The sequence below is a fragment of the Somniosus microcephalus genome, chromosome 3 (genome assembly GCF_052327205.1).
Source record: "Somniosus microcephalus isolate GS21.2 chromosome 3, FLI_Smic_1.0, whole genome shotgun sequence".
NCBI classification, from domain to species: Eukaryota; Metazoa; Chordata; class Chondrichthyes; order Squaliformes; family Somniosidae; genus Somniosus; species Somniosus microcephalus.
In genome coordinates, this window is record NC_140989.1 from 217,368,236 (window position 1) to 217,393,207 (window position 24,972).

At 57.1% G+C, this 24,972-nt stretch overlaps 1 protein-coding gene across 4 annotated transcripts in view; it reads right to left on the minus strand.

Moving 5' to 3' along the window:
* Positions 1–24,972, minus strand: part of LOC147121722 (retinoic acid receptor RXR-gamma-A-like) — a 387,129-nt gene that overhangs the window by 246,875 nt on the left and 115,282 nt on the right. Inside the window, exon 1 of one of the 4 annotated variants that reach the window (XM_085982170.1) lies at positions 22,066–22,640. The exons of the other annotated variants lie outside the window; for them this stretch is intronic. Within the exon in view, the coding sequence (XP_085838296.1) occupies positions 22,066–22,114 (49 nt within the window). The 5' untranslated portion in view covers positions 22,115–22,640. Of the gene's footprint in view, positions 1–22,065; positions 22,641–24,972 lie in introns of those variants that run through there. 4 annotated transcript variants of the gene reach the window in all.

Genomic DNA, 24,972 nt, shown 5'->3' on the forward strand with positions numbered 1-24,972 from the left:
TGCAGATACCGGGGCGCGAGGGCGAGGGAGATCCAGAGTGCGGGGCACGGGGGCGAGGGAGTTCCAGAACTCGGGGCCCGGGGGTTCCAGAACGCGGGGCCCAAGTGAGAGGTAGTTCCAGAACGCGGGGCCCTAGGGCGAGCTAGTTCCAGAGCGCAGGGCCAGGGGGCAAGGTAGATCCAGAGTGAGGGGCCTGGGGCCGAGGGAGATCCAGAGCCCGGGGGGCGAGGGAGTTCCAGAGTGAGGGGCCTGGGGGATGATGGAGTTCCAGAGTGTAAGGCCCGAGGGCAAGAGAGTTCCAGAGCGCGGGGCCTGGGGGGCGAGGGAGTTCGAGCGAGGGGCTTGGGGGCGAGGGAGTTCCAGAGCCCAGGGCCTGGGGGAAGAGGGAGTTCCAGAGTGCGGAGCCTGGGCCCGAGGGAGTTCCAGCGCCCGGGGCCAAGGCTGGAGGGAGATCCACTGCGGGGGCCCGGGCAAGTTCCAGAGCGCGGGGCCCGTGGGCGAGGGAGTTCCAGAACGCGGGGCCCGGGGGCGAGGGAGTTCCAGAGTGCGGGGCCGGGGGGCGAGGGAGTTCCAGAGCGCGGGGCCTGGGGGTGAGGGAGATCTAGAGCGTGGGGCCTGGGGTAGAGGGAGATCCAGAGCTTGGGACCTGGGGGCGAGGGAGCTCCAGAGCTTGGGACCTGGGGGCGAGGGAGCTCCAGAGTGTGGGGCTCGTGCCAAAGAAGTTCCAGAGTGAGGGGCCCGGGCCGAGGGAGTTCCAGAGTGAGGGGCCCGGGCCGAGGGAGTTCCAGAGTGAGGGGCCCGGGCCGAGGGAGTTCCAGAGCGCGGGGCCAGGGGGCGAGGGAGTTCCAGAGCGTGGGGCCCGGGGCGAGGGAGTTCCAGAGCGCAGGGCCTGGGGGTGAGTGAGTTCCAGAGCCCGGGGCCTGGAGCCGAGGGAGTTCCAGAGCCCGGGGCCAAGGGAGTTCCAGAGTGAGGGGCCTGGGGGGGCGAGGGAGTTCCAGAGTGAGGGGCCTGGGGGGGCAAGGGAGTTCCAGAGTGTGGAGCCTGGGCCCGAGGGAGTTCCAGCGCCCGAGGGAGTTCCAGCGCCCGGGGCCAGGGCCGGAGGGAGTTCCAGAGCGCGGGGCCCGGGGGCGAGGGAGTTCCAGAGCGCGGGGCCTGGGAGCGAGGGAGTTCCAGAGCGCGGGGCCCGGGGGCAAGGGAGTTCCAGAGCGCAGGGCCTGGGGGTGAGTGAGTTCCAGAGCCCGGGGCCTGGGGCCGAGGGAGTTCCAGAGCCCGGGGCCTGGGGGGCAAGGAAGTTCCAGAGTGAGGGGCCTGGGGGGGCGAGGGAGTTCCAGAGTGAGGGGCCTGGGGGGGGGGGCGAGGGAGTTCCAGAGTGAGGGGCCTGGGGGGGCAAGGGAGTTCCAGAGTGTGGAGCCTGGGCCCGAGGGAGTTCCAGCGCCCGAGGGAGTTCCAGCGCCCGAGGGAGTTCCAGCGCCCGGGGCCAGGGCCGGAGGGAGTTCCAGAGCACGGGGCCCGGGGGCGAGGGAGTTCCAGAGCGCGGGGCCTGGCAGCGAGGGAGGTCCAGAGCGCGGGGCCTGGGAGCGAGGGAGATCCAGAGCGCGGGGCATGGGGGCGAGGGAGTTCCAGAGCACGGTGCCTGAGGGCGAGGGAGTTCCAGAGCCCAGGGCCAGGGCCGGAGGGAGTTTCAGAGCGCGCGACCCGGGGGCAAGGGAGTTCCAGAGCCCGACGGACTTCCAGAACGCGCGGCCCGTGGGCGAGGGAGTTCCAGAGCGCGGGGACTGGGGGCGAGGGAGTTCCAGAGTGCGGGGCCTGGGGGCGAGGGAGTTCCAGAGCGCGGGGTCCGTGGGCGAGGGAGTTCCAGAGCCCGGGGTCTGTGGGCGAGGGAGTTCCAGAGCCCGGGGCCTGGGGGCGAGGGAGTTCCAGAGTGCGGGGCGAGGGAGTTCCAGAGTGTGCGGCTTGGGCCGAGGGAGTTCCAGAGTGAGGGGCCCGGGCCAAGGATTTCCAGAGTGAGGGGCCTGGGGGGTGAGGGAGTTCCAGAGCACGGGGTCGGAGGGCGAGGGAGTTCCAGAGCCCGGGGCCAGGGCCGGAGGGAGTTCCAGAATGCGGGGCCTGGGGGTGAGGGAGTTCCAGAGCGCGGGGCCTGGGGGGGGGCGAGGGAGTTCCAGAGCGCGGGGACTGGGGGCGAGGGAGTTCCAGAGCACGGTGCCTGAGGGCGAGGGAGCTCCAGAGCCCGGGGCCAGGGCCGGAGGGAGTTTCAGAGCGCGCGACCCGGGGGCAAGGGAGTTCCAGAGCCCGACGGAGTTCCAGAACGCACGGCCCTTGGGCGAGGGAGTTCCAGAGCGCAGGGCCCGGGGGCTCCAGAGCGCAGGGCCTGGGAGCTCCAGAGTGCGGGGCCAGGGGGCGAGGGAATTCCAAAGCGCAGGGCCCGGGGGCGAGGAAGTTCCAGAGCGCGGGGTCCGAGGGTGAGGGAGTTCCAAAGGATGGGGCCCGAGGGCGAGGGAGTTCCAGATTGCGGGGCCAGGGGGTGAGGGAGTTCCAGAGCACGGGCCAGGGGGTGAGGGAGTTCCAGAGCGCCGGCCAGGGGGTGAGGGGGTTCCAGAGCGCGGGGCCAGGGGGTGATGGAGTTCCAGAGTGCGGGGCCTGGGGGCGAGAGAGTTCCAGAGTGCGGGGCCTGGGGGGGGAGGGGAGGGTGAGTGAGTTGCAGAGCTCGGGGCCCGAGGGAGATCCAGAGCGCAGGAATGGGGGCGAGGGAGTTCTAGAGTGCGGGGCCCGGGGGCGAGGGAGTTCCGGAGTGCGGGGCCTGGAGCCGAGGGAGTTCCAGAGTGAGGGGGCTCGGGGGCTCCAGAGTGGGGGGCCCGAGGGCGAGGGTGTTCCAGAGCGCGGGGCACAGCGGCGAGGGAGTTCCAGAGTGCGGGGCCTGAGGCCGAGGGAGTTCCAGAGTGCGGGGCCTGGGGGCGAGGGATTTCCAGAGCACGGTCTGGGGACGAGCGAGTTCCAGAGCGCGGCCCGGGGGCGAGGGAGTTCCAGAGCCCCGGGCCCGGGGGAGAGGGTGTTCCAGAGCGCGGGGCCTGGGGGCGAGGGAGCTCCAGAGCCCAGGAACCGAGGGCAAGGGAGTTCCAGAGTGCGGGGCCTGGGGGCGAGGGATTTCCAGAGTACGGGGCCCGGGGGCGAGGGAGTTCCAGAGTACAGGGCCCGGGGGCGAGGGAGTTCCAGAGTACAGGGCCCGGGGGCGAGGGAGTTCCAGAGCCCCGGGCCTGAAGGATTTCCAGAGCGCGGGGCCAGAGGGCGAGGGAGTTCCAGAGCGCATGGCCAGGGGGGAGAGGGAGTTCCAGAGCGCAGGAACTAGGGGTGAAGGAGCTCCAGAGCCCAGGGCCTGGGGGCGAGAGAGTTCCAGAGTGCGGGGCCTGGGGGCGAGAGAGTTCCAGAGTGCGGGGCCTGGGGGCGAGGGTGTTCCAGTGTGCAGGGCCCGGGGGCGAGGGAGTCCCAGAGTGCGGGGCCCGGGGGCGAGCGAGGCCCAGAGTGCGGGGCTTGGGGGCGAGGGAGTCCCAGAGTGCGGGGCCGAGGGAGTTACAGAGTGTGGGCCCGAGGGTGAGTGAGTTGCAGAGCTCGGGGCCCGAGGGCGAGGGAGATCCAGAGCGCAGGAATGGGGGCGAGGGAGTTCTAGAGTGCGGGGCCCGGGGGCGAGAGAGTTCCAGAGCTCGGGTTCTGGGGGGGCGAGGGAATTCCAGAGCGCGGGGCCCGGGGGCGAGGGAGTTCCAGAGGCCCGGGCCTGGGGGAGAGGGTGATCCAGAGCGCGGGGCCTGGGGCGAGGGAGCTCCAGAGCCTGGGGGAGAGGGTGCTCCAGAGCGCGGGGCCCGGGGGCGAGGGAGTTCCAGAGTGCGGGGCCTGGGGCCGAGGGAGTTCCAGAGTGAGGAGGCCCGGGGGCGAGGGAGCTCCAGAGTGGGGGGCCCGAGGGCGAGGGTGTTCCAGAGCGCGGGGCACAGCGGCGAGGGAGTTCCAGAGTGCGGGGCCTGGGGGCGAGGGATTTCCAGAGCATGGTCTGGGGACGAGCGAGTTCCAGAGCGCGGCCCGGGGGCGAGGGAGTTCCAGAGCCCCGGGGGCGAGGGAGCTCCAGAGCCTGGGGGAGAGGGTGTTCAAGAGCGCGGGGCCTGGGGCGAGGGAGTTCCAGAGCGCGGGGCCCAAGGGCAAGGGAGTTCCAGAGTGAGGGGACCGGAGCCAAGGAAGACCCAGAGAGCGGGGCCCGGGGGCGAGTGAGTTCCAGAGCGCAGGACCGAGGGCGAGGGAGTTCCAGAGCACGGCGCCCTAGGGCGAGGGAGTTCCAGAGCGCGCAGCCCGGGTGCGAGGGAGTTCCTGTGCGCGGGTCCTGGGGGCAAAGGAGTTCCAGAGCCCGGGGCCTGGGGGCGAGGGATTTCCCGAGCGCAGGCCCTGCGGGGGAGGGAGTTCCAGAGCGCGGGCCCTGGGGGTGGAGGGAGTTCCAGGGCGCGGTGCCTGGGGGTGAGGGAGTTCCAGAGCCCGAGGCCAGGGCCCGAGGGAGTTCCAGAGCACGGGGGCGAGGGAGTTCCAGAGTGCGGGGCCTGGGGCGAGGGAGTTTCAGAGTGTGGGGCCTGGGGGCGAGGGAGTTCCAGAGCGCAGGGCCCGAGGGAGTTACAGAGCGCGGGGCTCGAGGGCGAGAGAGCTCCAGAGCACGGGCCCGGGGGCGAGGGAGTTCAAGAACGCGGGGCCGAGGACAAGGGTGTTCCAGAGCGCAGGGCCTGGGGGCGAGAGAGTTCCAGAGCGCGGTGGGGCGAGGGAGTTCCAGAGCGTGGGGTCAGGGGGGCGAGGGAGTTCCAGAGCCTTGGGGCGAGGGAGTGCCAGAGCGCGGGGCCCAAGGGCGAGGGAGTTCCCGAGCGCGGGGCCCGGGGGAGAGGGACTTCCAGAGCGAGGCGCCTGGGGGCGGGGGAGTTCCAGAGCGTGGGGCCCGGGGGGCGAGGGAGTTCCAGAGCGCGGGGCCGGGGGGCGAGGGAGTTCCAGAGCGCGGGGCCCGGGGGCGAGGGAGTTCCAGAGCGCGGGGCCCGGGGGCGAGGGAGTTCCAGAGCGCGGGGCCCGGGGGCGAGGGAGTTCCAGAGCGCGGGGCCCGGGGGCGAGGGAGTTCCAGAGCGCGGGGCCCGGGGGCGAGGGAGTTCCAGAGCGCGGGGCCCGGGGGCGAGGGAGTTCCAGAGCGCGGGGCCCGGGGGCGAGGGAGTTCCAGAGCGCGGGGGCGAGGGAGTTCCAGAGCGCGGGGCCCGGGGGCGAGGGAGTTCCAGAGCGCGGGGCCCGGGGGCGAGGGAGTTCCAGAGCGCGGGGCCCGGGGGCGAGGGAGTTCCAGAGCGCGGGGCCCGGGGGCGAGGGAGTTCCAGAGCGCGGGGCCCGGGGGCGAGGGAGTTCCAGAGCGCGGGGCCCGGGGGCGAGGGAGTTCCAGAGCGCGGGGCCCGGGGGCGAGGGAGTTCCAGAGCGCGGGGCCCGGGGGCGAGGGAGTTCCAGAGCGCGGGGCCCGGGGGCGAGGGAGTTCCAGAGCGCGGGGCCCGGGGGCGAGGGAGTTCCAGAGCGCGGGGCCCGGGGGCGAGGGAGTTCCAGAGCGCGGGGCCCGGGGGCGAGGGAGTTCCAGAGCGCGGGGCCCGGGGGCGAGGGAGTTCCAGAGCGCGGGGCCCGGGGGCGAGGGAGTTCCAGAGCGCGGGGCCCGGGGGCGAGGGAGTTCCAGAGCGCGGGGCCCGGGGGCGAGGGAGTTCCAGAGCGCGGGGCCCGGGGGCGAGGGAGTTCCAGAGCGCGGGGCCCGGGGGCGAGGGAGTTCCAGAGCGCGGGGCCCGGGGGCGAGGGAGTTCCAGAGCGCGGGGCCCGGGGGCGAGGGAGTTCCAGAGCGCGGGGCCCGGGGGCGAGGGAGTTCCAGAGCGCGGGGCCCGGGGGCGAGGGAGTTCCAGAGCGCGGGGCCCGGGGGCGAGGGAGTTCCAGAGCGCGGGGCCCGGGGGCGAGGGAGTTCCAGAGCGCGGGGCCCGGGGGCGAGGGAGTTCCAGAGCGCGGGGCCCGGGGGCGAGGGAGTTCCAGAGCGCGGGGCCCGGGGGCGAGGGAGTTCCAGAGCGCGGGGCCCGGGGGCGAGGGAGTTCCAGAGCGCGGGGCCCGGGGGCGAGGGAGTTCCAGAGCGCGGGGCCCGGGGGCGAGGGAGTTCCAGAGCGCGGGGCCCGGGGGCGAGGGAGTTCCAGAGCGCGGGGCCCGGGGGCGAGGGAGTTCCAGAGCGCGGGGCCCGGGGGCGAGGGAGTTCCAGAGCGCGGGGCCCGGGGGCGAGGGAGTTCCAGAGCGCGGGGCCCGGGGGCGAGGGAGTTCCAGAGCGCGGGGCCCGGGGGCGAGGGAGTTCCAGAGCGCGGGGCCCGGGGGCGAGGGAGTTCCAGAGCGCGGGGCCCGGGGGCGAGGGAGTTCCAGAGCGCGGGGCCCGGGGGCGAGGGAGTTCCAGAGCGCGGGGCCCGGGGGCGAGGGAGTTCCAGAGCGCGGGGCCCGGGGGCGAGGGAGTTCCAGAGCGCGGGGCCCGGGGGCGAGGGAGTTCCAGAGCGCGGGGCCCGGGGGCGAGGGAGTTCCAGAGCGCGGGGCCCGGGGGCGAGGGAGTTCCAGAGCGCGGGGCCCGGGGGCGAGGGAGTTCCAGAGCGCGGGGCCCGGGGGCGAGGGAGTTCCAGAGCGCGGGGCCCGGGGGCGAGGGAGTTCCAGAGCGCGGGGCCCGGGGGCGAGGGAGTTCCAGAGCGCGGGGCCCGGGGGCGAGGGAGTTCCAGAGCGCGGGGCCCGGGGGCGAGGGAGTTCCAGAGCGCGGGGCCCGGGGGCGAGGGAGTTCCAGAGCGCGGGGCCCGGGGGCGAGGGAGTTCCAGAGCGCGGGGCCCGGGGGCGAGGGAGTTCCAGAGCGCGGGGCCCGGGGGCGAGGGAGTTCCAGAGCGCGGGGCCCGGGGGCGAGGGAGTTCCAGAGCGCGGGGCCCGGGGGCGAGGGAGTTCCAGAGCGCGGGGCCCGGGGGCGAGGGAGTTCCAGAGCGCGGGGCCCGGGGGCGAGGGAGTTCCAGAGCGCGGGGCCCGGGGGCGAGGGAGTTCCAGAGCGCGGGGCCCGGGGGCGAGGGAGTTCCAGAGCGCGGGGCCCGGGGGCGAGGGAGTTCCAGAGCGCGGGGCCCTGGGGCGAGGGAGTTCCAGAGCGCGGGGCCCAGGGGCGAGAGAGTTCCAGAGCACGGGGCCCGGGGGCGAGGGAGCTCCAGAGCGCGGGGCCCGGGGTGAGGGAGTTCTAGAGCCTGGGAGTTCCAGAGTGGGGGGCCCCCAAGGGCGAAGGAGTTACAGAGTGCGGGCCCGAGGGAGTTCCAGAGTGTGGGGCCCGAGGGTGAGGGAGTTCCAGATTACGGAGCCTTTGCCCGAGGGAGTTCCAGCGCCCGGGGCCAGGGTTAGAGGGAGTTCCAGAGCGCAGGGCCCGAGGACAAGGGAGTTCCAGAGTGCGGGACCTGGGGTGAGGGAGTTCCAGAATGGGGGGCCCGAGGGCGAAGGAGTTCCGGAATGCGGGGCCCGGGGCCGAGGGAGTTGCAGAGCGAGGGGCCCGAGGGAGTTCCAGAGCACCGGGATCGAGCGAGTTCTAGCATGCAGGGCCCGGGGGCAAGGGAGTCCCAGAGTGTGGGGCCTGGGGGCAAGGGATTTCCAGAGTGTGGGGCCTGAGGGCCAAGGGAGTGCCAGAGTGCAGGCCCGAGGGAGTTCCAGAGCACGGGGCCTGGGGGCGAGCGAGTTCTAGCATGCGGGGCCCAGGGGCGAGGGAGTTCCAGAACGCGGGGCCCGAGGGCGAGGGAGTTCCAGAGCGTGGGGCCCGAGGGCGAGGGAGTTCCAGAGTGCGGGGCCTGGGGGCGAAGGTGTTCCAGAGCGCAGGCCCTGGGGGGGCGAGGGTGTTCCAGAGCACAGGGCTAGAGTGCAAGGGAGTTCCAGAGCGCGGGGCCTGGGGTGAGGGAGTTCTAGAGCCTGGGAGTTCCAGAGTGGGGGGCCCCGAGGGCGAAGGAGTTCCAGAGTGCGGGGCCCGGGGGCAAGAGAGTTCCAGGGTGTGGGGCCCGAGGGTGAGGGAGTTCCAGAGCCCGGGGCCGAGGGAGTTCCAAAATGCGGGGCCCAGGGCCGAGGGAGTTGCAGAGCGAGAAGCCCGAGGGAGTTCCAGAGCACGGGGCCTGGGGGCGAGCGAGTTCTAGCGTGCGGGGCCCGGGGGCAAGGGAGTTCCAGAGTGTGGGGCCCGGGGGCAAGGGAGTTCCAGAGTGTGGGGCCTGGCGGGCAAGGGAGTTCCAGAGTGCGGGCCCGAGGGAGTTCCAGAGCACAGGGCCCGGGGGCGAGCGAGTTCTAGAGTGCGGACCCGGGGGCGAGGGAGTTCCAGAGCGTGGGGCCCGGGGGCGAGGGAGTTCCAGAGCGCGGGGCCCGGGGGCGAGGGAGTTCCAGAGCGCGGGGCCCGGGGGTGAGGGAGTTCCAGAGCGCGGGGCCCGGGGGCGAGGGAGTTCCAGAGCGCGGGGCCCGGAGGCAAGGCAGTTCCAGAGCGCGGGGCCCGGGGGCAAGGGAGTTCCAGAGCGCGGGGCCCGGGGGCGAGGGAATTCCAGAGCGCGGGGCCCGGGGGCGAGGGAGTTCCAGAGCGCGGGGCCGAGGGAATTCCAGAGCGCGGGGCCTGGGAGCGAGGGAGCTCCAGAATGCGGGGCCTGGGGGCGAGGGAATTCCAGAGCGCGGGGCCCGGGGGCGAGGGAATTCTAGGAGCGGGGCCCGGGGGCGAGGGAGTTCCAGAGTGCGGTGCCCGGGGGCGAGGGAGTTCCAGGGCCTGGGAGGCAAGGGAGTTCCAGAGTGCGGGGCCTGGGGGGCAAGGGAGTTCGAGTGCGGGGCCTGGGGGGGGGGGGGGGGGGCGAGGGAGTTCCAGAGCGCGGGGGCGAGGGAGTTCCAGAGCATGGGGCCCCGAGGGCGAGGGAGTTCCAGAGCATGGGGCCCGAGGGCGAGGGAGTTCCAGAGCACGGGGGCGAGGGAGTTCCAGAGCGCGGGGGCGAGGGAGTTCCAGAGTGCGAGGCCCGAGGGCGAGGGAGTTCCAGAGCGCGAGGCCCGAGGGCGAGGGAGTTCCAGAGCGCGGGGCCTAGGTGGGCGGGGGGGGGGGGGAAGGGCGAGTTCCAGAGTCCTAGGCAGTTGATAGCCTAGCTGCCAATGGAAAGTGAGGAAGTGGAATTGAAGGGAAGACACCTGGCGGGAGGTGGTCTTAGTGACTTCTGGAGTGGGATTTGAAGGATTGCCTGAGCTTGTGTTAGAATGAGTGGACGTTAGTACAGATAACACACCACTTATGAACAGTCTGAGAAAGTCTGTGTGGGCTGAGAGGAATGAGCAACAGTGTTGCTGGGTTACTGAGGATCCTTCCTCCTGCAATATAAGGAAGCCTTGTTAAGCACTTTGGTGGGCTGAAATGGCCATGGGTCAACAAGAAAGTTCCCTCTTACCCACAGTAGTAATCAAACACAGTACAAAGTTCTCCCAGAGTCAGAACAAATGCGAACAAAGGCCGACATTCGTTTTACACCACGAGGACCGCACTCCTCCCCATCTTCTCATGGATAGCAAGCGCAAAAAGCAGAGTCATTCCTGCTGGGGATAGCCTCAAACTGTTTTTTCTCAATCCATTTCTATTTCTGATTCTAGTGGCTTGACAGCTATTTGCTGATCTCTGGCAATAATGGCCTAGAAATTGGGTATAGCCCCGCCAGCTCGGTTGCGCCGAAAATTTTGCGCTGGGCGCGGAGCCAGTTGCGCCCGTCCCATATTCACTTTTAGCGCCCCAAGGCAGAACCGGGCGCTGTTCCAGGGTGTGCCCGCCCCCGCTTGGGGCGCTGAAAGTGAATTTCAGCGCTCCAGTTGCCGCTGCGCCACCCGATGCGGTGCGGCAGGCTGCTGTACTGCAGGCCTCCTCCTTCTCTTAAGGAGGAGGTGCCTGCAAGGGGGAGATCGCCGCTGGATTGTGCCGGCAAATGAGCCCGGCACCACGGAGAAGGGCCGGGCTCGCGGAAAGCAGCCGGCAATGCCGCGGGGGGGGGGTGGTGGAGGAGGCCGGGGAGGGAGGTGCGGCCAGGCGGCCGCCGAAAAAGCGGCCGGCCGCACCTCCACCTTTATGCGCCCCACTAAGGCTGCAGGAAGGCCCTGGTCTCCCGATGTTAGTAGCGGCCGCCACGGAGGAGGCGGCCGCAACTAAATATGGGGGTCAGGCCGGCATCGGGGCACTGCGCACACCGATGACGTCATCGGTGCCGGCGCAGCGCTACCAGCTACCGCCGCCATTAGCGCAGCGCTCAATTTCAGCGCAAACTCCTCCAAGGGCGCAGAGGCCCTCTTTGGGCCTTAACTGGGCGCAAAGCCCACCGAATTTCTAGGCCAATGTGTGGGCCCAGGGGAGGGGTATGGGGCAGTGTCCAAAGGTTTATGTTGAGGATAAGTTTCTTTCTGTTAAAATATGAAGACGCCTCATGAACCAGGTGGTCTCAGCACACCTCCAATGACACCATCTCGATGACACTGCTGTCTTTCCAGCCAAGTGTCCGAGACTCAATCCCATCACCGTACTAAAACAGTCTTCAAGATTAGCTCACTGGATAGGGTGGGCACTCTCTTTGTCCCCGCCGGAACACATTCCATTAATCCATGCCCAGACAGTTCAAAAAGACTGGCATTTCACAACCTCAGGACGTCCCAAAGCATTTTTCAGCCATTGCAGTGCAGTCACTGTTGTAATGTAGGAAACGTGGCAGCCAATCTGAGCACAGCAAGGCCCCTCAAACAGCAATGTGATAAGGACCAGATAATTTGTTTTTAGTGATGTTAGTTGAGGGACTAATATTGCCCAGGGCACCTGTGCTCTTCTTCGAAACAGTGCCGTGGGATCTTTTACGTTCACCTGAGAGGGCAGACGGGGCCTCGGTTTAACATCTCATCCAATCCGACAGTGTAGCGCTCCCTCAGTACTGCACTGGAGTGCCAGCCTGGTTATGTGCTCAAGTCTCTGGAGTGGGACTTAAACCCACAACCTTCTGACTCAGAGGAGAGAGCGTTGCCCACTGAGCCACGGCTGACACTTTAAAAAGGGTTTAAGCCAGTCAACCCCATGCTGAGTCTGCAAGAATGCAGCCCCTTCCAACATAACTTGTGACTGGAACTGTTGGTATGTGTTGACGACCTAGCTACTGTCTTAAACTGATAAGGTTAATAGTTTTATTGGCTGGCTGATTACCTTTCAGGAGCGCTCATGATGAAACGGAACCCTGAATTGTTCTCATGGCTCCAGCTTTTTCTTCTGTCAGCATAGATGCCTTTAAGGGGAAGCTGGATAAACATGAGGGAGACAGGAATAGAAGGATATGCTGATAGGGTGAGATGAAATAGGGTGGGAGGATGCTCGTGTGCAGCATAAACACCAGCTCAAAACTGACCATTCATGAGGCGCTGTGGGCCATCAGCAGCAGAATTGTATTCCACCACAATCTGTAACCTCATGGCCCGACATATCCCTCACTCTACCATTACCATCAAACCAGGGGACCAACCCTGGTTCAATGAGGAGTGTAGAAGAGCATGCCAGGAGCAGCACCAGGCGTACCTAAAAATGAGGTGTCAACCTGGGGAAGCTGCAACACAGGACGACATGCATGCTAAACAGCGGAAGCAGCATGCTATAGACAGAGCCAAGTGATCTTACAACCAACGGATCAAAGCTCTGTAGTCCTGCCACATCCAGTCGTGAATGGTGGTGGACAATTAAACAACTAACAGGAGGAGGAGGATCCATGAAGGTCCCCATCCATGAAGTGAGAGAAGGAGGGAAGGGCTTTGAGCTGCGACACCATGCCAGTATGGAGGCGAGACGTGATGTGAGGACTGTGGGAGACAATGTCTAGCACATATCGTCCTGTACAGTCATCAACGCACCCACTGAACACGAGCTTATGCTCCCTTCATTATTGACACCATCATCCTTTAGTATGAGGGACGCACTACTGCTATATCAATTAACGTCATATCATCGTGGTGAAACTGACGTATGCCTGTTCTGGCATTTCCTCAAAGGAATTCTAACTTTGGGGCAGAAGGTTTTCTCTGGTCTCCACGTGTTAGCGACGTTCTGTACAGACCAGCAACATTCTCCTCTGGGCCCCATTTCCAGTATAATTAAAATGTGTTGTAGCAAACATAGAAAATCTTCCGGTCATGTTTTCGATGTCGTTAATGCCCAGCACCCAGAGCAGATCCTCTGCCCCCATCTCCAATAAACTCCATCTTACTCAGAGTTTCAATCTGGATTACTGAATGCTGCATGAACAGTCAATGCAACTCCAGAGACCTGAACACATAATCTAGGCTGACACTCCCAGTGCAGTACTGAGGGAGGTGCCATCTTTCGGGAGAGACATTAAACCGAGGCCCCGTCTGCCCTCTCAAGTGGACGTAAAAGATCCCGTGGCACTATTCGAAGAAGAGCAGGGGAGTTATCTCCGGTGTCCTGGCCTGTTAGTATTTAACCACCAAAAACAGATTATTTGGATATTTACCTCACTGCTGTTTGTACGATCTTGCTGTGCACAAATTGGCTGCCACATTTCCTATATTACTACACAGTGACTACACTTCAAAAGTACTTCATTGGCTGTTGAGCACTTTGGGACATCCTGAGGTTGTGAAAGGGGCGTTCGAAATACAAGTTCTTTCTTTCTTTTGAAGAAGAGCAGGGAGTTCTCCCAGTGTCCTGGGCAACATTCCTCCCTCAACCAACATCACTAAAACAGATTCACTGGTCATTCATCTCATTTGCTGTTTATGCAACGTTACTATGTGCATTTGCCATTATAACAACAGTGGTTGCACTTCAAAAATAAGAGTTACAAAGTGCTTTGAGGGGGTCCAAGGATGTGAGAGGGTGCTGTATAAATCGAAGTTCTTTCTTTTCCTACATTTACCAGAAGCACGCAGAGATGATGCCTGAAATCAGAATCAGCCAGGCTTAGGAAAAAGATAATCCAAATACGAGCACCATCGAGGATCATCACTGGCAGGAATATTTGGTAAAAAGGAGAGTAGGGTATGGTAGGCTGTGGTAGTGGACTAGCAACCTAGAGTGGTCACGTGTTCACACCCCACCGTGGTAAGTTGTGCAACTGAATCCAATATAGCTGGCCACTTGTGGCTCGCACCATGCCGTAAAATCCCAAGTGGTTCGCCGATGTCCTTCAAGGAAAGAAACCAGCTACTCAAACCCAGTCTGGCCTACACGCATCTCCGATCCACACTAGGTGGTTGACTCCATGCCTAGCAAGCCACTCAGCTACGCAATCATAAAGAGCCGCTTTCACAGGGGCCATGAGGGCTGGGCTATAACCACGGTAAATTCAAAGAGCAGGAGTGCCCCTTTAGTAAGGTTCTCCGGCCTTGCCCGCGCACAGTTTCCCGACACACTGTCCCGCCAGGCAAAACTCCTTCTGCACAGGATGCAATCAGGATATTTCACGTAATGCCAATCTAAATTTAGAATTACAACTCTTGTTGGCACCAAGTGGCATAATTATGCAAAAACATTACTCAGGTCCAGGAGATACGTGTATTAACATTGCCAGTGAGAGTCTTCCCTTAATTAACCCACAAGTCACTGTCTAGTAAACATTTATTGTGCAATATCTAGTCAGTGTCAACTTGTATACACCAAATGTCTCTAACTGAACACACTCTGATCTACACGACCCCGGATACAAGTGTTACGTTGTGACTGGGATCTCAATAATGGACAATGGTGGGCGTGTGAAATTTTCATACTGAACTGCGAAAAACATCCAGCCATCTAATTCTAGATTCTATTCTTCTGAACTAGCATCTCAAAAGAAGCATTTTGAGCAGTAAATATAGGTTATAGGTCTATTGTTATAGGTGTCAGCTGTGGTTCAGTGGGTAGCACTCTTGCCTCTGAGTCAGAAGGTTGCGAGTTCAAGTCTCACTCCAGAGACCTGAGCCCAAATTCCAGGCTGACGCTCCAGTGCAGTACTGAGGGAGCACTGCACGGTCAGGAAGTGCTGTCTTTCGGATGAGACGTTCAACTGAGGCTCTGTTTGCCCTCTCAAGTGGATATAAAAGATTCCAGGGCACTATTTCAAAGAGCAGGTGAGTGCTCCCTGGTGTCCTGGCCAATATTTATCCCTCAATCAACATCATTAAAACAGATGATCTGGTCATTATCACATTGCTGTTTGTGGGAGCTTGCTGTGCGCGAACTGGCTGCCGCGTTTCCGACATTACAACAGTGACTACACTTCAAAAGGACTTCATTGGCTGTGAAGTGCTTTGGGACTTCCTGAGGTTGTGAAAGGCGCTATATAAATGCAAGTTCTTTCTCTTAGCATCTTGACAAAGCATTTTGAGCAATAATGGCTCATGATGATAGGTCTGATGCTGGTGCTGATGGAGCAGCTTATACCCTGTTTTACGTTCGTGCTCACACAGCCTGTGGCACTCTGACTGCAAATTCTTCCTTTGGATGAGACGTTAAGCCAAGGCTCCAGCTGCCCGTTCAGCCAGACGTAAAAGATCCCCAGCCACTAGTTGAAGAAGAGCAGAAAGTTCTTCCATTGTCCTGGCCAACATTTCTTTCCTCATCCAACACTACCAGAAAACAGATTAACTGGTTATTCATCGGTTTGTGGGAGCTTGCTGTGTGTAAAAGGCTGCTGGGTTTGCCTACACTGCAACAGGGACTTCACTTATCAGTAATTAATTGTACATGGTGCTTTTTTTTGGAATGTTTCAGAGGGATGAGACAGTGTGCTCTATAAATACAATCCTTCTTTCCTCTGAATAACCTTGACGATATTCAAGAGAGGAGGGGCCAAGCAATTCAATTCAAATACAAGCATTTATGTTTCAATACATGTTTGGTTTTGTTTCAATATATGTTTGATTGAAACATTCATACAGTGCCTTTAACGACCTCAGGACATTGCAAAGCATTCTACAGCAAATTAAGTACTTTTTTTGAAGTGCAGTCACTGTTGTAATGTAGGGAAACGCGGCAGCCAATTTGCTCACAGTAAGGTCCCACAAGCAGCAATAAGATAATACTGTTAGGATTTAAATGTAATTTGTCCCAGTCACATTTTGGCCTTTTTCCAGCTGAGTAGTCCGTCTGAAGCCAAGAGAGATATAGATGGACCAGAGAGGGGTGGTCAGCAGTGAACTCCCGAATATGGCTAATATTCAGGGACCTTCACCCAAATCCAGTTCACATTAATGTTTAGCGCAGCAGATGCGACTTACTTTCCATCTCCCGAGGTAGAAATTGTTCTACCTGCAACTGCTGTAAATCTTCAGAGTGGTCATGGCAACTCTTCACTTATCCATTTATAACTCTGTTGGGGTAGTTTGCAGCCTAAGTCACAGTCTAGTGAAGAGTTTGTTCTACCACACTCCAAAGTCCAGGAAGGTCATGCAAGGATGTGTGATGTAACCAATAGGTCAAAATACAGTGACTAGGGTTTTCTGTTCGGCCCCTGGGCTTGCCACAAATTATCTTGATATTGGGCAGGCAGGGTAACACTCCAGGTCATAGGGACTGAGGGGCTCACATATACAATGCCGGTATTTAACCCTCAACCAAGATCACTAAAACAGATTATCCAGTCATTATCACATTGCTGTTTGTGGGAACTTGCTGTGCACACACTGGCAGACGCATATGCCTACAAAAGAACAGTGACTGCACTTCAAAAGTACTTCATTGGCTATAAAGTGCTTTGGGGCATCCTGAGGTTGTGAAAGGAGCTATATAAATATAAGTTCTTTCGTTCTCTTTCAAACCAAAGAAAACTATTTGGAGTGCAATCTTCAAAAAGTTAACACTGATCCAATGCCTTCCCTCATCAGGGATGAGGATCCCCTTCCTCCACAATACAGAACGGCGCAGAGAAACAAGTCACTGGGGGAAGACTTGCTTCTACGCACGATGATCCTGCTAGCTGGAGACACTGCTAGTGAGAGAGGAGATGGAGGCAGCATGTGTGAGCAATTATTGCAGTGATGGCTGAGAGAGGACTTCAGGACAAGGTCATTTTATTCAGAGAAAGAAAGTGCATTTCAGCTAATGCAGTGAATGCGGCTGTCAGAATGGAGTGCGGGGGGGGGGGGGAAGGGGGGGGTTACTGGTTATAGGAACTATACAGATGGTCAGTGCTTAGGAACAGAGTGCATACACAATTATCTCCGCAAGCTCCTCCAGCCTACAGCTCCTCCGGTATACTTTACTCCTGCTGACTCTGGCCTTCTATTGATCCCCTTCCCCCATAGCTCCACCATTAATGATCCGAGTCTTTGGCTACCTCAGTCCTATCTCTCACTCTCTCTCTCGCTTGTTCCCTAACCCTCTCTGCCTCTCCACCTCTCTCTGTCGCCTATCAGACCCATCTCAAACCTCCTCTCATCAACCAAGCTTCAGTCACCCATCTCTCCCTCTCTCTCTTCTTAGTCCTTTCTATCGATTCTCCTGTGCCTCTTAGTGAACATTTCTTTGGGTTAAAGGTGCAATATAAATCCGCTTTGCTGCTGTCCTTCGGCTCCGGATCGAGCATTGCCATCTTTCGTCCGGTCCGAAACCAAAAGTGGGTGGAGGGGAAAGACAGGAAGGTCCTGGATGATGTTCAGATGTGAACAGTCCTGCTTCTCCGTGAGGAGGCTCCTCCCATTAGCAGTGACACAGTGGCCAGTCCAGAGCAGTGAGACCCCTCACCTCCACCTATCCCCCCCCCACCCTCCCCCGAAAAGTCTGGTTCAAAACCCACCCGTTATGAAGGGGCATACATGGGGAGCCATACGTGACTTAGCTGACAGCGTCAATTACTTTATCCTGTTTGTGCACAGTGACCTCTAAATTGTGACATTTACTCCAACCTATTGCGGTCTGATTATGTATCAGCCCCTTGAGGTAGGTCAGGCCTGACGACTGTGAATTCAGATCACAACAAGTCAAATCTGTTGCTGTTAATATTTCAATGCACTGGAACGGTGTGTCCTCTGTGACAATGATTGCTGATGTTTGGTCTCCTACATCCAGCACCATTTATGAAGCTGTTGTTTGCTACTGAGCTGGGCTGCCAGGCAGAAAGAAAAAGAACTTGCATTTCTATAGCACCTTGTACGACCTCAGGACGTTCCAAAGCGCTTTACAGTATTTTTGAAATGCAATCACTGTTGTAATGTAGGAAACACGGCAGCTAATTTGCACACAGAAGGGTCCCGCAAACAGCAATGTGATAATGGTCAGATAATCTGTTTTAGTGATGTTGGTTGAGGGATAAATATTGTCCAGGACACTGGGGAGAACTCCCCTGTTTTTCTTTGTAATAAGCCTCTGTGATAAGAAATATGCGCAATGGCCAGAAAAGGAATGAAGGCAACACCTACATCCATCTATAACTATTAAAAGTCTTGCGTTTCACATCCACTTCCTGTCAGCATCACACTTATTTCCTGTAACACTTTCCCTGTCACACTTTGATATCACTATCGTCATAACACAGCACCACGCGAGCAACGCCACGGAAGATCTGGGAGTGTATATTTAAAAGCTTTGAGACATGTCTGTCACATTTTAGTGTCACACAGCCACACATACAAATTTATTTCAATTAAAGAAAGGCAATTTGATCTCTAATTGACTGGAGGATCAATTCAGCTCTAATTGACCATAGGAAGCCACAATATTTACATCCTGTGGTTTTAAAGGGACACACCGAGTTGCACACAGCTACAATTTAGTAGTAGAATAATACATTGCGCGTTACATTGAGTAACAGTCCTGTCCCTGTAAAACAGTGCATCATCCAGCTTACCATGATCACTGCAGCAGCAGGTGATCAGCAGGGGTTCGCAGTCAGGAAGGTTACACGCTGCCAAGAGATACGCCGAGAATTTCTCCTGATTGGCTGGCGTAACTTTGGTGGGAAACCCCGGCTATACCTCGACAATGTTTTTCTGACTGGAGGGACGTATGCAGTGGGGTCCTCCAGAGGTCGGTATTAGGACCGCTGCTTTTCTTGTTATTATATATAAATGACGTGGACTTGGGTACAGGGAGCATTACTTTGAAGTTTGCAGACAATACAAAACTTGGCAGTGCAGTACATAGTGAGCAGGATAGTAGCAGACTTCAGAAGGACATAAACAGACTGGTGAAATGGGATGACAGGTGCAATTTAATGTGGTTAAGTGTGAAGTGATGCACTTAGGGTGAAACAACATGGGAGACACTGTATAATCTAAATGGTACTATTTTGAGGGGGTTGCAAGGGCAGACGGACCTGGGGGTGCTTATTCACAAGTCTTTGAAGGTGGCAGGGCAAGATGCTATGGCGGTTAAGAAAGCGTATGGGATACTTGGCTTTGCAAATTGGGGCATTGAATATAAAAAGGAAGTCAGGCTAAACCTTTACAAATTACTGGTTAGGCTTCAGCTGGAGTATTCTGTACAATTCTGGGCACCACACTTTAAGGAGGATGTCAAGGCCCTGGAGAGGGTACAGAGGAGGTTTACCAGGATGATAGCAGGGATGAGGGAGTTTAGTTATGTGGAGAGATTGGAGAAGCTGGGATTGTTCTCCTTAGAGCAGAGAAGATTAAGGGGAAACCTAATAAAGGTGTTCAAAATTATGAGGGGTTTTGATAGACCAAGTCGGGAAGAGGACTAATTTACAGGGTTATGAGGAAAAAGCTGGGGTGTGTGACTAAATTGGACAGGTCTTTCAAAGAGCCGGCACAGGCTTGACGGGTGGAATGACCTCCTTCTGCACTGTAAGATTCTATGCTAATGGGGCTTCTGTCGAAGTTACGGCGGTGGAACGAGGACATTACTGGTGATTATGTACTGGGATCCGGCTTTCATGAAGAGGATTCCACAGGTTGCGATGGCTAAAGAATGCCTTCAGTTACAAGAGCACCGGTTTGGAGCAAGGATCTCTCACTAGAGGCGACAGATGGGGTGAACCTGGTCTTCAGCAACCACGAGAGGAGCGATAGCCAATCGACGGCCCTGCTTCACATCCTGCCCAATTTACATTTTACTGTTGAAGTCAAAGAAAAATCGGACGGTGTGTAAAAACAGATCAGCTATCATGCTGTGGGCCCAGTCCAATTCCAGCCCCAGTGGCTGTACTGAGGCTCACTCTTGCTTGACTGGGCTCTGCTGCCAATGCAGGTGCGGGGAGGCGTGAAGCACTGCCACTGGATGGTTTCACTTTGCCATGTGCTCTTGGCAGACTCCGACCATGCTGGAAACCAATCTCCAGGGGGCACCGAGGCAGTGCAGACAGTGGGGTGGCCGAAAAGCACGAGTTTATATCTCAACTGGGCCTCCAGAAGACACGGCTGGTAGCACAACACGAGGAAAGAGGGCAGTCCCGTGCTCATGGGGCACTCTCCTGATGCCCAAACAGCACCTTAACAAGGAGGGAGCACCCGAGCCTTGACAAACAGAACGGCGAGGATGAATTTGCATGCACTGTGGCATACGAGGGTAAATCTTTACAAAATGAATTCTTCCCCCTACCCACCACCACCACCACCACCACCACATCCCCCCCACCGCCCCCAATGATACCTTGCCCGTTGGGAACATGGGTCAGCAAATCATGGCAGGACTCTAAAAATGTTTCTGTCCGTTTGGTTTGATGCCCGCTGCCATTCCCCTCCCTCTCCAATGGGCACTGAGGCCAATTGCAGCACCCTCTATTGCCACCTTGCCCAAGACTAGCTGACTCAGCAATGGAGCTTGTTTGCAGTGGGGGGCGGGGAAAACGGGGACAAATATTTCCAAACTATTCCTCTCCGTCTTGGGAGTATCTGATTCACACAGCTGCAGTCTGACCTCAACCAACAAAAAGATTGCTTTCTCTTTCTTAAATTATTTATTTCTACACAAACCCCTCGATTAGGTTCCAAACAGTAACACTCCCAGTCCCGGGTATCACTTGTTCTATATATAAACCACCCGACCCCCTCGATTAGATTCCAGCCTGTAACTCACTCCCGGGTATCTGTTGTTCTATATATAAACCACCCGAACCCCTCGATTAGATTCTAGCCTGTAACTCACTCCCGGGTATCTGTTATTCTATATATAAACCACCCGAAGCCCTCGATTAGATTCTAGCCTGTAACTCACTCCCGGGTATCTGTTATTCTATATATAAACTAACCAAAACCCTCGATTAGATTCCAGCCTGTAACTCACTCCCGGGTATCTGTGATTCTATATATAAACTAACCAAAACCCTCGATTAGATTCCAGCCTGTAACTCACTCCCGGGTATCTGTTATTCTATATATAAACCACCCGAACCCCTCGATTAGATTCTAGCCTGTAACTCACTCCCATGAGTGTTGGATTGAACAGTTGAGAAGGGGCTTTACTCTGTATCTAACCTATGCTGTACCTGCCCTGGAAGTACTTGATATTGACACCGCAACAAAATATAAATACAGTGAATATCAGTGGTTGCTGTACACTCATATACAATGCACTGTATGATGGCGAATGCTGTACATTTATATAGAATGCACTATAAGGGAAACAGTAAGCACAGATTTATATAGATTGTATACTGTAATGATGTCAAATGCTGTATATTTAGATATAAGATACAATGCATGCTGAGAGCTGTCCATTTCTATAAGATACACTACATGAAAGTGAATGCTGTGCATCTATAAAGAAATAAATAACAGAGTGCAGTACGTTTACACTGTTGATAGTGATATATGTTTATATAGAATACACTGTATGACAATGAGTGCTGTACATTTATATAGGGTACACTCCATGACAATGAGTGCTGTACATTTATATAGAATACACTGTATGACAATGAGTGCTGTACATTTATATAGGGTACACTCCATGACAATGAGTGCTGTACATTTATATAGGGTACACTCCATGACAATGAGTGCTGTACATTTATATAGGGTACACTCCATGATAATGAGTGCTGTACATTTATATAGGGTACACTCCATGACAATGAGTGCTGTACATTTATATAGGGTACACTCCATGACAATGAGTGCTGTACATTTATATAGGGTACACTCCATGACAATGAGTGCTGTACATTCCCAGCCGTAAATTTCTATGATTTATACAGAATACGCTGACGGGAGGCGTGCTGTACATTTATACTGTAGATGACAGTGAGTGTTGTATGTTTATATTTAATACATGCTGTATTGTATGGCTATAGATTTTGTTGACTGCGTAATTTTTGGAGTCGAGTGTGGTTTTTGGGGCTGGCTGTCCTATGCTGGGATCACATTTGCTGTGTATTGCAACAGCCGCACTGGTTCAGGGGACTAGGGTTAAGAAGTGTTCTGTTAACAGAACCTGAATGAGTTGAACTGAAGTCTGTTTTTGTAAAGGGGCGAACCCAGTCGTGGGAATCTGAGGTATTTTTTTAACCAAATGCCACATTTCCCCTGTGTCCTGTGCGGAGACTCAACGTTTGCGGGGGGGGGGGGGGGGCGGGGAGCAATTTTAATTTCGCTTCTCGCATTTCCGCCTGTTATACGCCCCGCTCGATTTTCCCTTCCATTGACTTCAATTGCAAGGACACTCGGGGCGGGTCACACAGTCACCCCAAGTTGGAGTGACTCCCTCAGCAGCCCCACTGAACCCCCAACACCCCCGTAACCAAGTGACAGCTACCTGATAAATGAGCTTTTATTGTAATTTTCCACATCCCCCCTGTCCTGGAGCCCATGTGCATCTTGTTTTAAATTAAACACAAGAGACGGGATTGAGCGCGCGAAAGGATAAGAATTCCTTTCTAAAAAAAAGACCGAAGCAATGATTTTTAAAAAATCACCACAGAATTAGAGAAAGATGAGAAAGAAAGAAGAAAAAGGAGAGATAGATAAAACGAGAAAGAAAGAAAACGATGGATAGAGATAGAATGAGAAAGAAAGATAGAGAGAAAGAGAGGGGAGATAGAGTGAAAGATAGAGGAAAGGATAGATATGGGGGAGCGGGTGTGTACTCACGGTTATAGGTGACAGGGAGCTTCATGAAGTGATGGTAGTGACCATACATGTCGCTGCCTCTCTCATCCACTAACTACTCTGTCTTCATACTTTGTTGTTGCTGAGAATGCTGTTCGGCAGCGGCAGCCTCCCTCCTCTCGGGAGAAATGTTTATTGCTGCCCACACGGTGCCGAGTCTCCGCCCGCCGCCGCCGCCTCCTCCACTTCCCCCACTCCCATATCTGCGGACCCGCCGCTCTGAGGCTGCCTTTCTCTTTAAATGCGGTGAGAGCTCGGTCCCAGCCCAGCTCCTCCACATGTGTCAGCGCCCGCCCCCACTCTCTCTCTCTCTCTCTCTCTCTCACAGCCCTCCACCGAGGGCAGACCCCAGCCTGTCACTGACACACTGAGCGCCGCTCCCTGCCCCTGCACAGCGAGTGCTCTTAAAGGGACAGTGTCTTAGCAACATAGGACCACAGGAACATACAGCCATAGAAACACAGGAAAATATGACCATAGGAACACAGCAATATAGTGCCATAGGACCATAGGAACACAGGAACATCGGGCCATAGGAACACAGGAACATCGGGCCATAGGAACACAGGAACATAGTGCCATAGGAAAACAGGAACATAGTGCCATAGGAACACAGCAACATAGTGCCATAGGAAAACAGGAACATAGTGCCATAGGAAAACAGGAACATAGTGCCATAGGAACACAGGAACATAGTGCCATAGGAACACAGCAACATAGTGCCATAGGAACACAGGAACATAGTGCCATAGGAAAACAGGAACATAGTGCCATAGGAACATAGGAACACAGGAACATAGTGCCATAGGAACACAGGAACATAGTGCCATAGGAACACAGGAACATAGTGCCATAGGAAAACAGGAACATAGTGCCATAGGAACACAGCAACATAGTGCCATAGGAAAACAGGAACATAGTGCCATAGGAACACAGCAACATAGTGCCATAGGAACACAGCAACATAGTGCCATAGGAACACAGGGCCATAGCAACATAGTGCCATAGGAACACAGGAACATAGTGCCATAGGAACACAGCAACATAGTGCCATAGGAACATAGTGCCATAGGAACATAGGGCCATAGGAACATAGGGCCATAGGAACACAGGAACATAGTGCCATAGGAACACAGCAACATAGTGCCACAGGAACACAGCAACATAGTGCCATAGGAACACAGCAACATAGTGCCATAGGAACACAGCAACATAGTGCCATAGGAACACAGCAACATAGTGCCATAGGAACACAGGGCCATAGGAACATAGTGCCATAGGAACACAGGAACATAGTGCCATAGGAACACAGCAACATAGTGCCATAGGAAAACAGGAACATAGTGCCATAGGAACACAGCAACATAGTGCCATAGGAACACAGCAACATAGTGCCATAGGAACACAGGGCCATAGGAACATAGTGCCATAGGAACACAGGAACATAGTGCCATAGGAACATAGTGCCATAGGAACACAGGGCCATAGGAACATAGTGCCATAGGAACACAGGAACATAGTGCCATAGGAACACAGCAACATAGTGCCATAGGAACATAGTGCCATAGGAACATAGGGCCATAGGAACATAGTGCCATAGGAACACAGGAACATAGTGCCATAGGAACACAGCAACATAGTGCCACAGGAACACAGCAACATAGTGCCATAGGAACATAGTGCCATAGGAACATAGGGCCATAGGAACATAGTGCCATAGGAACACAGGAACATAGTGCCATAGGAACACAGCAACATAGTGCCATAGGAACACAGCAACATAGTGCCATAGGAACACAGCAACATAGTGCCATAGGAACATAGGGCCATAGGAACACAGGAACATAGTGCCATAGGAACACAGCAACATAGTGCCACAGGAACACAGCAACATAGTGCCACAGGAACACAGCAACATAGTGCCACAGGAACACAGCAACATAGTGCCATAGGAACACAGCAACATAGTGCCATAGGAACACAGGAACATAGTGCCATAGGAACACAGGAACATAGTACCATAGGAACACAGGAACATAGTGCCATAGGAACACAGGAACATAGTACCATAAGAACACAGGAACATAGTGCCATAGGAACACAGGAACATAGTGCCATAGGAACACAGGAACACAGGAACATAGTGCCATAGGAACACAGGAACATAGTGCCATAGGAACATAGTCCATTCAGCCCCTCAGAGTGCACAGCCCACAGCGAGCAAGCCTGAGCTCCATCCTACAGCTAGCTACTCTTAAAGGTGCAGTGTCTTCATGAAGAAAGGAAAGGAACTTGCATTTATATAGCATCTTTCACCACCCCAGGATGTCCCAAAGAGTTTTACAGCCAATTCATTACTTTTGAAGCATTGTAATGTGGGGAAACACAGCAGCCAAATTTTTGCAGTGCAAGCTCCCACAAACAGTGATGAGATAATGTCCAGATAATGGCCAAGAAATTGGTCCACACAGCACCAGTTTTTCAGCCACGACTCAGACTACTCAGGCCCCAATATAGTGGGTAAGAAACGCGTGCACATTTCCGCCTGAAGAGGTGTCCTTTACCCATGCCTGAAATAGGCGTTAGGCCCTTTGTATATAGAAAATAAGGGGCATAATGCCTGTTTGAGGCCCCCTCTCCAACATTGGTTTGTGCTGAGGCAGCCATCACCATTGAAGTCGGCAGTCACAGAAACCAGGTCTAGGGATCGCCTGCAACAAAGAAGCTAAGTAACTTACCTCAATGTGGAGGCGGGTGGAGCAGGAACATAAGAACATAAGAAATAGGAGCAGGAGTAGGCCATTCGGCCCTTCGAACCTGCTCCGCCATTCAATGAGATCATGGCTGATCTTCTGCCTCAACTCCATTCACCGGCCCTATCGCCATATC